This window comes from Aristolochia californica, unplaced genomic scaffold (genome assembly GCF_029961685.1).
Source record: "Aristolochia californica isolate CCGP_79_NKW_82.1479 unplaced genomic scaffold, dmAriCali1.0.hap1 SCAF_4, whole genome shotgun sequence".
In the NCBI taxonomy this organism is placed as follows: domain Eukaryota; kingdom Viridiplantae; phylum Streptophyta; class Magnoliopsida; order Piperales; family Aristolochiaceae; genus Aristolochia; species Aristolochia californica.
The window spans coordinates 6138765-6151289 of record NW_027182103.1 but is presented as its reverse complement, the minus strand read 5'-3'; the positions used below and the strand labels follow the sequence as shown (position 1 = coordinate 6151289).

General features: G+C 34.2%; 1 protein-coding gene across 1 annotated transcript; it reads left to right on the top strand.

The window, feature by feature from the left end:
* The first annotated feature begins 2551 nt into the window (after positions 1-2551).
* Positions 2552-8706, top strand: LOC137962954 (upstream activation factor subunit spp27-like). Its single transcript, XM_068810106.1, has 2 exons — positions 2552-2863; positions 8327-8706. Exons 1-2 carry the CDS (start codon positions 2660-2662, stop codon positions 8450-8452), a joined length of 330 nt encoding a protein of 109 aa, XP_068666207.1. The 5' UTR covers positions 2552-2659; the 3' UTR covers positions 8453-8706.
* The last annotated feature ends 3819 nt before the right edge of the window (positions 8707-12525 follow it).

Below are 12525 nucleotides of genomic sequence, written 5' to 3'. Positions count from 1 at the left end.
GTATACTTTCCAACTATAATTCAACTCAATTTCTAACTTACCCAAAAAGTAACTTTCCCAATTCCTTCTTCACGAGTTGGCTAGGCTGAGGATGCCAACTCATGCTATATTCTTGTGGATCCTATTAGATCTTCCAGTTCACGGGACAAAGATGTCAGTTCGTGGTATCTTTGTGGGTCCCACTAAATCTTCAATTCTGCCAACTTATTGTAGCTCGTCATCCAACTCATGTCAGCTTGTGTGTTGACTCATCTTGGCTTCTCACGCCCTCATGGTGGGTCCCACCAGCTCATGCAACCATGGTGGGTCCCACATTGTAACAATTTCTTAGCAAGAAATCAAATTTCCGAAATCTCTGGTCATACCCCAAGCTGTTCCACCAAGACCTTTAGTCAATTTTGATATTGATCAAATTATTGAATTTGTGGATGGTGATGTTGTTCTCAATATTAGATCAAAATTAAACCCACAATATCGAGTATATTTACCACCTACTTCTATATACTCTAATGTTTGTTTAAGATCTTGAAAAATGGAAGTAGGCATGACAAATTCTGCTACCAGAGATGATATGTCAGTGGAAGGAATAAAATTTTCCCATAATCAAATTACACATGAAATTTATTATAGAAAAGAGGGAGAGAAAACTTCCCCTACTCCTAGTGAAATTGCTCATTTTACTATTTAAAATGTATAATTTAGAATTTATCATCAATAGACAAGATATTATCAATGAATTTGAATATTCCAACAATGCTCAATTTAAAACATGGTTCCTCCATCAACATACTTGTATTGAATAGAGGGACCTTGTTGCTCAATTTTACACTTGTCTTCAACATAAAAAGACAATCATATCTTTTGAATATTGTTACAAAGTAATTTATCCGAAGATGAAAGAAAAACAAGAGATTCATCCTTTAGAAACAATTAAAGTATGACATTTTCAGTTAGGAGAAAGTATTCAATCCACACATCCCCCTCGTGAATTATTTGGTGGTTAATGGACCGAATTTCAAAAATAAGACTGAAGATACAATTGCATAATCAAATAGGGGGACACACTCAGAGTAAATATAATAAATGATTTCAAAATTAAGCCCACAAGTAATATTCAGAACATGACAAATGATTTCAAAGAGCAATTGAGCTAGTTGAGCTATACTCAACCAAGAATAATCAAAAGACTTCAAAGTAAATACATGTTGTCTCTTGGATTTGAAATTTTAGCTCCAAATAATGAGTGGTAATTCAAATGCCCCAATAAATCAATAGGTTGGATTGAATACTATGATTTCAAAGCAATTGATCCGTTGTGGTTCAAGTAAAAAAGATGCTAAGAGAATAAAGATTTCAAAATGAAAACCTAAAATTCTTAACTATTTGGGTATTGTGATTTCAAAGTGTATGTGCAGTTTGAAGTAGTCATGAAAGCCTTAGGAGTCGAGATTTTTAAATTTTAGTGTGAGATCAAATTAAAAAAAACATGTTCTTGACGTCAAGGAATTGAGTCATTGAGTTTGTAAAGAGGCAATCTATCCTTTTCTAAAACTTAATGAAATCTTAACTCAAATTAGTGAGAAAATACTTAAATTTTTCTTTATGAGTTGCTAATTACATAGATATGTTAGTTATAGAATGGAGACCTATATTGGGTATTGAAGCCTTCAATCTTTTCTCTGTAACTTTTTTGGATCATGTCATGATGTCTATTCAAACCGTCTTTATTGGATGCCTCTTCTCTTTTCTTCAATCTTCTTGGATGGTTGGATCAACAATTAGTCACAAATACCTTTTGTCACTCTTGAGTGGCCAACTTATTTGGCTTGGCCATTTGAACAAATCATCAAACAAATGCTTCTAGTGGGTTTTCTATTATGTTTGTGCAAACATTCTACGTTATTTCGAACTTCTTTAGTTTTTTTTTTCCTTCTCTTCTTTAATGGACTCCAATGGGAAGGTTTTTCTCTTTCATCATTCAAATGGTTGACTCCATACCCTTCACATGAAAGGCTTTGCTTGCTTGTTATACCAAGCATTCATCTGGGTCGTTCGAACTTTGTCCTAGCCGAGTTTTCTCTCTTTTGTTTGGTTGAAAGGTTACTTGAAAGGTTACTACTAGGCCACTTGGAAATTATAGTTTCTGGCATGACTTATTTGATCGCTTTTTCAATGGGTTATTTGGATGATCCTCAATCAATTGAACCGATATGGTGCCAAAAAAAATTGTAGGTTTTTTTGTTGTTGTCAAGACAAGTTAATGCATATCATTAATAGGTTAAATATTTGTTATCATCAAAATAATCTTAATGGAGATCTTGAGATTAAAAGGATCCATCCTGGAATAGGAGTATAAGTATTTATCTTCATATATGAACCTATATGTATTGCCTCAACTTCGTAGCTTTAAATATACTTGCTTTTGGATTCTCTAGAAAATGAAACAACATTGATGAGACGCTTCAGGTGTTTGTCCTTTGGTCAAGAGCGAAGAGTTGTCTCTTACGTAAAAAACATGAATAACAGGGGCACTACAAATATGAAATACTTTTTATGAATCCCTAAACCGAGACAGGGCGGGAGAACTAGAGGAGAGAGGAGTGAGAAACCCTCGTTTACTGTACTCATCAACCCTCTCTCTGAAGAGAAGCACAAAATCATGTCGAGGGTTTTTAGCGCTTGTAAAGTTTTCATGGCGGCTGCAAAGGCCGGGGCCAAGGCAGCTGCCCCATCTACTTCTGGTGGCCTTTTGAAGCCTGTACCTGTTTCTCCAGTCATGCGGAAGTTTCTAGGAGTTCCTGAAATCTCCCGGGTTGACGCTGTCAAGAAGATCTGGGAGCATATTAAGGCTCATAATCTACAGGTATAGTTCTTTGCTATGTTTTTCTTTTGAATGGCTTGCTTTTTATTTACTTATTTATTTCTGATTTTCCCGGGAAATGAAATGGTTTTAAGAGAATCTGTTAGTCTTTGAACTCGATAGATGTTTACATTATAAATGATTAACCTGCATATACAGGTGAATTTCAGATATCCTGCTTTTCATGTCTGTCTTAGCTCAATGGCTCTGTACTCGATGCTCATTCATTTTGTTTGATCATCTCTGCTTGTGATTTATATGCCGGGCCTTTTGGTACTGTGGTTTTTTATGGTATTCTTGGATGTGTTTGCAACTTGAACTGTTTTCTTTCGCATTTCTAATAACGTGTGCCTAAGCTTATGTTCCTATATAATTCTTACCTATTCTTTCTCTAGTTGCAAGAGTGATCTTGTGAGCTGCTTGGTCCATAATTTGCTGTTTATTTTATCTGCTGCCGTCTTATGTAGAAATTATCTAATATCTCATAGTTAATGCTATTTCTATATGCATTGCTTTGCCGTTTTCATGGTATCCTGTTTAATTTTTATTCTTCTTGTTGTAAAAACTTGTCTTATGCACCTCTGCGTTCTGTCTAGTGCATTTGCCACTTTTTAATTGGCAAGTTCGTCGCATGACTTTTATATTGACTTGCAATTCTTCATGTTGGACTCCACGCTATGTGTTTGTTCAGCTTGTGTTGCATGGTCCATCAAATAAACTTGGAACTGTTCTTCACATCTTATTTGAAAACTTATCTGCCCATTTGGTTGGCTATAGTTCATACAGTGTATATGCGGTTAATTACTGTTTCTGCTTTCGGCCTTTACAAAGGTTTTTGTTAACCTAACTACTTAGCTTTGAGTCACACCTTCCTATAGATGAACTTGCTTAAGCTTATACTTGTAGGAAGTTGGTTCATCTATCAATATCTTGCAATACATCAGTGGTATGGCTTTATTGATTGAAGTTAGCTGTTTTCAATGTCCTACAGTAATTGTATCTTGTCTTGAAAGGATGATGAAACTACTGTTTTTTTGTTTTCCTGATTGGGCATCCCTTTTACATATTTTGGATTATCACTGGCATTCAAACTCCAATGAAAACTTAACTGCTGTGCCCCAAGCATGGGTAAAAGGAGGGTTGTGTGAGCTTGACAACTTGCATAAAATCCTTTTGGAAATACATAATATAACTTACCATGGTATAGACTTGACTCCGATGTTGACGATGATGATCATTTGTGATTTTTAAGCTACTAGAGTCACTCATTCTGGATAGGGGTGGGCATGGGTCGAGGCGAAGTTGGGTTTATCAAAACCTGAACTCAAACCAGATCCCCGACCCCAAAACCCAAACCTGAAAAAATCCAGGAAAAAACCCAATTCATTAAACCCGAGCTTGACCCGATCACCATCCTTGTAACCCCGACTTAAACACGACCCGTCCCCACTCCATCCTTATGAAACCGACCCGTCTCAAACCCATTTTATATCTTTCTAATATGTGGGTTGGGTTTAGGTCGGGGATGAACCCGGTGGGTTTTTTCCCTGCCCTGTCCCCGACTCGCGGGGGTGAAATTACAGACCCAAACCCGTGTTTGGGTTCCCTGTAAAATCCGACCTGATGCCCACCCCTAATTCTGGACTAGGGGGGATAGCATTTTGAGAAATATCTGAATATTGGGGAATGCTGAAGTTAGCTAAAGAGGACTCCACTATTGATATGGCTGTCCTAGTTCAGGCAGCGAAGTGATTTTCTGTTGCTGATATGAATAATTTATGTTAAGGTTAGTGTTAAACATTCCTGATGGTGGTCAACCTTGATAAGAGAAGAAAATTCATCAATATCTCCCTTGTAGAATCGATAAGAAAATTGGTGAAGGAGATAATTGTTACTTTTTTTATAGCCAGACTTACGGAACTCTAGTTCCAATGCAAGATACATGATTATTGTGATAAGTTGAAAACTAAGTTATGGTGATTTAGAGATGAAAGACAAATGTTGAGCTGAACATTTTAAAAGCTATTGCACTGGGTATTGTAATTTAAGGTTTTCAAGATACCGTGCTTTAGAATTTCCTTGATGAAGAACAAAGGAATCTTTATTTCAAAAAAAAAAAAAAAAAAAAGAAATCTCACTCTGTTAGCATTCAATAACAGAATTCTGCTCCAGAATATATATCAAAATCATAGTGAAAGTTCATTGGAAACAACGATCAAGGTTTAGATGGTTGAAAGGAGATGGTAATACTAAATTTCTTTTTATGTGTAGATGGGGAAGTCAGATCTGATAAATATAAGATCTCTAATTCCTTAATCAATTTCTTTGAAGGATTATATACTGAAGAAGGCAAAATTCGGCCTATGATTCAGAATCTTGTCTTCAAAAAGATTACTCCTTTAGTGGTAAATCTTATTGAATTACCCTTCTCGTCAAAAGAAATTGAAATTGCTTCTTTAGGATTATCCAATGATAGAGCTCCAGGTTTGAGTGGTTTTAATGGGGAATTTTACAAAAGAAGCTGGGAGATTATTAAAGATGACATTCAATCCATGTCTCATTCATTTTTTTTCACAAAGGAATTACATACTGAAGTATGGGTGCTTCCTTCATTGCCCTCATCCCAAAGAAAGAAAATATTGAGCATCCTAGAGATTTTCTGCCCAATCAGTTTAATTTCCTGCCCTTATAAGGCTATTTCTAGACTTATTGCAATAAACTTAAAGTTACATTACCAATGATAATTCATCAAGGTCAATCAGCTTTTATTAAAGGTAAAAAAACATGCATTCATGGATCATTTTAAAAAGTCAAGGAATCCAATCTTTATTCTCAAATTGGAAGTTGAAAAGGCTTTTTATAGGGTTAATTGGAATCTTCTTGATAGCTTATTGCATTGGATGGGATTTGGGCAAAAAATGGAGATTTTGGATAAGAAGTTGCATATCATCCGCATTATATTCCCTCCTTATAAATGGTACAACTTGTGGTTGTTTCAAAAGTACAAGAGCATTGAGACAAGGTGATCCTTTATCTCCACTTTTATTTTGATATTGTGGTTGGGTATTTATCATCAATTATATATGGTGGTAGGCAAACTGGATGGTTACAATCAGTTTCAGCACAACAGGAATTTGATATTCCTATTTTGCAATTTGCTGATGACATTCTTATTTTTTTGATCTGGTACAATAGAAAAAATTTGTAAAATTAAAGCCCTCTTTGGCTTGTTTGAGTTAACTTCTGACCAAAAGATAATCTGGCAAAAACTACTCTTATGGGGTACCATATTGACAATGATGATCTATCTTACATGGCTTCTCAAGTTGGATGCTTAAGGGCTACTATACCTTCGTCGTATTTTGGCCTTCCTCTTTTTGATACTAGACCAAGAAATTATCTTCGGTGTCTGGTTATTGAAAAGTTTGAAAGAAGACTATCTACTTTGAAGGGTAGATTGTTATCCAAGGCTGGAAGACTCATTCTATTAAATTCATGTATTGCTGGTATACCTAATTACTTTCTCTTTTCTACCTTGTCTATGTTATGCACGCAATAACATTATTATTGCGTGCATAACAGTCTACTGGCTGTTTGCCAGAAAATTGAATTATTAAAAAAGAGATCTCTGTGGAGGGGATCAAATGGTGACTTTAAATATCATCTTGTGGCATAGAGTGATGTTTGTAATCCAAAATCCCATGTACGATTGGGTATTTGGCTCACACAAACAATGAATAAAGCCTTCCTTCTTAAGTGGATATGGAAATTCAATGACTCTTCTCAACTAATTTGGAGACCTATGGTAGCTACAAATGTAGGTTTTTCAGATTTTTTGTGGACTCAGGGTGGAAGAAGGCATAATCTCTCATTGTTTTGGAAGACTTATTATCCTCTTCTTCCTTTGTTTGACAAAGGTATAAGGCTCTATCTGGGATGTGGTGACAGAATTTGATTTTGGTCTGATTGGTGGACTGATAAGGGGCCTTTTTGTGGTAGATACAACATGTTAAAAAGGCCAAGTATGTGCAGTAATGTCACTGTTTAGCAAGTTTGAACAGATATGACTCCTGGAATTTAAACTTTCGAAGTGGTCTAAATGAATTAGAAACTAATCTGGTTTCTAGTCTTATTGAAGAGCTTCGTTTAGTTCAGATAATAGAGATAAACAGAACAAAATGATATGGATGAATGATGTAGTGGTCATTTTTCAGTCACTTCAGCATATAATTATCTCAGTGGGTGGATTAATAATGATACTCACCATGATGCAGCTATAACTTGGCAGTTCTCTGGTCCTCTAAAGGTTGACTTCTTTCCATGGTGTGACCTTTTGAACAAGATCTTAACAGTGGATAACTTGAAAAGAAGGGTAACCAGCTCCATTGTCCCCTTTGCCCATTGTGTAATGAGGCTAATGAAACAGTAAATCACTTATTATTACACCGTTCTTATGCATAGAAGATTTGGGTTCATGTTCTTGATAAGATTGGAGTTAAGTTTTGTATTCCAATGACACTCATTGGTATGTGCAAAATGTCTCTTGACCTTAGGATTCAAAAGCTGGGAAAGATTATTATATAAGCATGCTTAGCTCATATTCCTTGGGGCATTTGGAGAGAGAAATAAAAGAAGGTTTAATAGAAAATTCAGACCTGAAACTGTGACTGCCTCAATGATCATAGCACATATCTCTTCCTGGCTTCATACTCAATTTGAGTTTATCAGCATGAGGGATATTTCTCTTTGCCATAATTGGCATATCCTTGCTCATATGACGGTTCTGCCACGTTTTCCCACAATGATTAGCTGGAGTCCACTACTGTTTGGTTATTTAAAACTAAATTTTGATAGTACTGGTCAAGCAGGGAATTGGAGGAGTTATTGGGGACTCAATGGGTGTTCAACTTATAACCTTTTCAGGTCCTATAGGAATTTCAGATTCTCCTAAAGCTAAAATGTCTGTTCTTCTTCAAGGTCTTATTGTCTTTTGGGAGAATTTTAGTATCCCTCTTATTATTGAAGGAGATTCAAAGGTAGTAATAGGCTGGTGTTCAAAAGTTGCAGACCCACCTGGGCTACATTGGAGAATTTTTCATCAAATTATGGAAGATTATTTATTGTTTTGAATGCTTTTGGTCTGATGATCCTAGATCAGCAAATGATGTTGCCAATTCTTTATCCAAACGAGGAGTTTCCCTACAATCTCTTGATTTTAGGGGAGCTTTCTTGTAGTTTGTATTTTTCTGCCCTCTTTTAATAAAGTATCTAATTAAAAAAAAATCCAAATCTTTGCTGTTCATGAACAAAGGATGAGACCTATACTGTATAACAGGACTACATATGGCATTTTTTGGTTCTGTTGAAGATTTTGCTCAATTTACTTGGAATGAGAACTTTTAAATTGTTTTGACAATTGATTTTATGTTTTGTATTTATCAGTAACACTTGAGTCTGCCTTTGCAGGATCCCTTGAATAGGAGACAGATCTTGTGTGATGAAAAGCTAAAGACCATCTTTGGTGGAAAAGACAAAGTCGGGATGCTGGAAATAGCTAAATTGATTTCTCCTCACTTTATCAAGGCTAATTGACTCACTGACCAACTTAGGTTTTAGGATTAGATGACTCAAACTCTAGATGACTTCATGTTTTGTTTTTGACTTCGTTTGTGCAAGTTCGGAGCATTTTGTGAATTGTCATATTTTCTGTGTCATCGCATGTTGTGACCTATCTGCAGGCTTGTAAAAAAGTTGTTTGGAGAAGAATTACCTTATTTTTCTCTTCCAACATTTTGCTCCGTTTGCTTTGAGGAAAGTGGCAGAAAGTAAAAGCTTTTCCTATGAAAGTCTCGAGTTTTATTATAGATGGCATTCGGATTTTGTCATATATAATTGTCGAAAATAATGATCTCAAAACATCAAAATAGACACAACAGTACTTTCAAGTGCAGAAGTGTACTTTATTCTTAAAACCTGTAAGACTTGTGAAGAAGATTAGGTACTACTTGCAAGACTTATGTGAAGAATATCTTGAAGATGAATCATCTCCCTCCCTGTTCTTGTTTAATGAAGAAAATTAGTTCAATGTTGTAGATAGAAAATTTTAATCATCAAAATTAGAACCTCAATTAAAAGTTTAAATTGTCGATATTGATCCATGATTAAAGATCGAAGGAACTTACTATTTAGTTGATAGATGGTCAAAGTTAAAAGTCTTAACAATAAGGCATGAAGGTTTTGTCATCATTCAAAATTTGGATTGATTGTTAAGATTATAACTTAATCGATGATTAAGATGAAGTGAATTGTAATGGAACAACCACCAAAATCAAATTAGAGAAGAATGTTTTTAAAGTAGCACATAAGCAAATGAGATGACACATGGGTGATATGTGGTATTGTAGAAATGTTCCACCCAACAAAGGACGTGGCAAATATGTGACACATAACATCATAAGAAAGCTCTACCTAAAGGGAAGACGTGACACTATTTCAAATGAATAAGATGAGGTGTTATGCTCTCATGGGAAGAATAAAAGATCATGCTAAATGTTCTTCTCCCATTGCATGTGTATCTTGTCAAGTGGAGAAAAAAAAAGATAAGAAAGAGAAAAAAAGATAAAAGGAGAGAAAAGGTAGGGTAGTTGAACCACCTCAACCACTCTGTAAATAGGAATCTCTTGTAGGGTTAAGAGGACTTTTAGGTAGAGAAGAGAAATTATTGGAGAAACCCGTTGGAACTCTATATCTAAAACTTTCTTAAAATCTTCACAAAGCTTGCAACAAATAGAGATCCTACCACAACTCTATCAAATTCCCTTCTGTTATTGTGAAGCTTGCACTAAGCAAACCCTCTATTACAGTTCCGTCATCTCTCCTAATGTCTCAAATTTCAACCTAAAACCCTATCAAATTTTTACGATAAATGTAGCATCAAATAGTCATCTTAGCTACTACTTTGCCATCATTTAGGAACTTGTTGTTGAATTTCTGATAAAGAAAAATACTTCACCAACTTTATGTAATTTGAGTACAATGAACTTCTATTTATAATAGAAGAAACAAATAAAATCCAATTATAATTAAACTACCCTTATCCCAATTACACCTGGAGTCTAACACTTAAAGATAAGTTTTAGCATCATTAAACAATTAAACATAAATATAAGACTAGGATAACTAAAACAACTTTAACTGAGACTCTTCTATAAGACTTTCTCTTGTGAGACTCTACCATATTAATTATGTCTCTATGAGACTTCTTATTGTGAGAGTCATGCAAGACTCTTCCATATATGCTCTTCAACACTCCCCCTCGAGCTGGAATTTATAACTTCAGCTTGCAATGAAAATGATTTTTGTTCTTCAATCTTCATTGGCTATATAAATTTTTCCTAGATGTTAAATCTTTATTATTTGTTCTTCCCCTTTCTTAAATATTTCCATATTTGCTCTTCGACTCTCCCCCTAAAGTTGGAGTTTATAAGTTTAGCTTGCAATGAGAATGATTTTTTGGTCTACAATCTTCATTGGCTATCAATTTTTCATAGATGTTAAATCTTTATCATTTGTTCTCCCATTTTCTTAAATATTTTGGTCACATAAAAATTTACCGCAACATGTGAAGCATAATACTTCTTTCTCGTATTTCTTCTACGTCTCTTTCTCAAGCTAGGGATAAAAAAAGGAGATAGATACCTAGCTTGGACAAAACACAAAGAAGAAAATTATTTCTAGTTGTACAACAAAACTCCATACACCAGTCAAAATGGTCATACTCTGAAACATACTTCACTCAATTTTAAAGGCAAAAAAACTGCCCAACTTTAGGGCTTATAACAAAGAGACTACTTACTTTTTAAGGGTAGCTCAAACTCAAATCACCTCTTGGGTGAAGAATAAAAAGCTTGCCTCAAACTAGATATTGGACACACTCCTATAATTTTTAGGTAGTGGGTCTAAGCATTGCTTTGAAGTGATGAATCACTAAAAGATAAACTAAAGAAATACTAGAGGAAAACAACTTTAATCGGAAGGAAGCGACTATGCTACACTCATACTTCTAAATGGATCTAGAATATGACCTTTTTTTTTTGGAAAATTAGGGGAGACTATAACAGTAGAAATTAATAAATTTGACCAAATATAACTTTTTTGGGGGTGACCACAATTTTCAAAGTTGATGATGCGTAAGATACATAACCACGTAACACAAACGTAAAACTTGAAAACAACATCGAATCAGGAAATTTTTGCATAGCTTGAACGAACACATCATGGAGTGATTAATTCTGAAAAAAAGTCTATGTTAGAAGAGATTTTGGCTAAAAAACTAGGATTTTAGGAGAAAAAGAAATTCAATTCATGCAAACGCATGGAAAGATAATAGGAGAGAAAATACTAAAAATGAGAGATTTTCAACAGACCCTTAGTACTTATGATATCTATATCTCCCACAATATAGATCAGAATTACAAACCGTTTGTTTATAAAGAAACTAGACTCAAAGGGATTTTTTTATACCTAATTCATCATAAATTTTTTTTTTCTTGAATCTATTATGAACTCTTTATTTTCTTCATTATGTAGATTGACTATTGACTACAATATGAATATCTCCTTACATATACATCAGATTGACATAAAATTTTCTCTTTATATAACTAGACTTTGATACCTTTCATTATTATTATAATTTTTATTCATAAATTTTTTTTTTTAGATAATGAATCTGATAGATTTTGGAGTTTGTAATTTGGCTAAATTGAATACTCTTTCTTCTTTGGCCAGCATGACCATTGAGTCTTCTAATATTGATCTCTCCCTCTTGAAAAGTCAGATTTATATTTGGTGTGATAGGTATGAAAATAGACTTATAGATATTTCTCTTGACATATAATTCTCCATATAAAATTTCATTCTCGATGATATAAAATGCCTCAAAATTTGAATCTTTCTATTATGGCTCAAACCTCTCTCTCAACTTGACCTTTGCTATTTCAAATATTGATTTCTCTTTGTAGAAAACTCTGATTGACAAAATTATTTTTGCATTGAAATGTACACTCAAAGATCTTTTCGTCAATATATAATTTTCAATTCAGTATGGAGGTGCAAATATCAAGAAAATAATAGGTACTGAGATAGGAAAGAAAGAAAGAAAGAAAGAAAAATAGAATACAAACCTAAACTACTAGAGACAATAGATAAGAAAAGGACCTCATTATCTCTATGGGTTGACTGAGTCAACTCATATAACCTGCTCTGATACCATGTTGAATTTTTGGAAAAGGGAAAAACTTCATTAACTTGTTGTAATTTGAGTTGAATGAGCCTCTATTTATAATTGAGGAAACAAGTAGAATCCAATTACAATTAAACTACCCTTATTCCAATTACACCTGAAGTCAATTAGTTAAAGATAATTAAATAATTGAACATAAATAAAAGACTAACATAACTAAAAATACCTTTAATTGAAACTCTTATGTAAGACCTCCTCTTATGAGACTCCTATAAGACTCCACCATATTAATTCTAGCTCTATGAGATTTCTTACAGTGACAATCATATAAGACTCTTCCATATTTGTTCTTCAACACTTATCACTGCAAAACGAGGCCAAATTTCTTCATCAAGTACCAAGAAGAAACTAGTTATAAAAT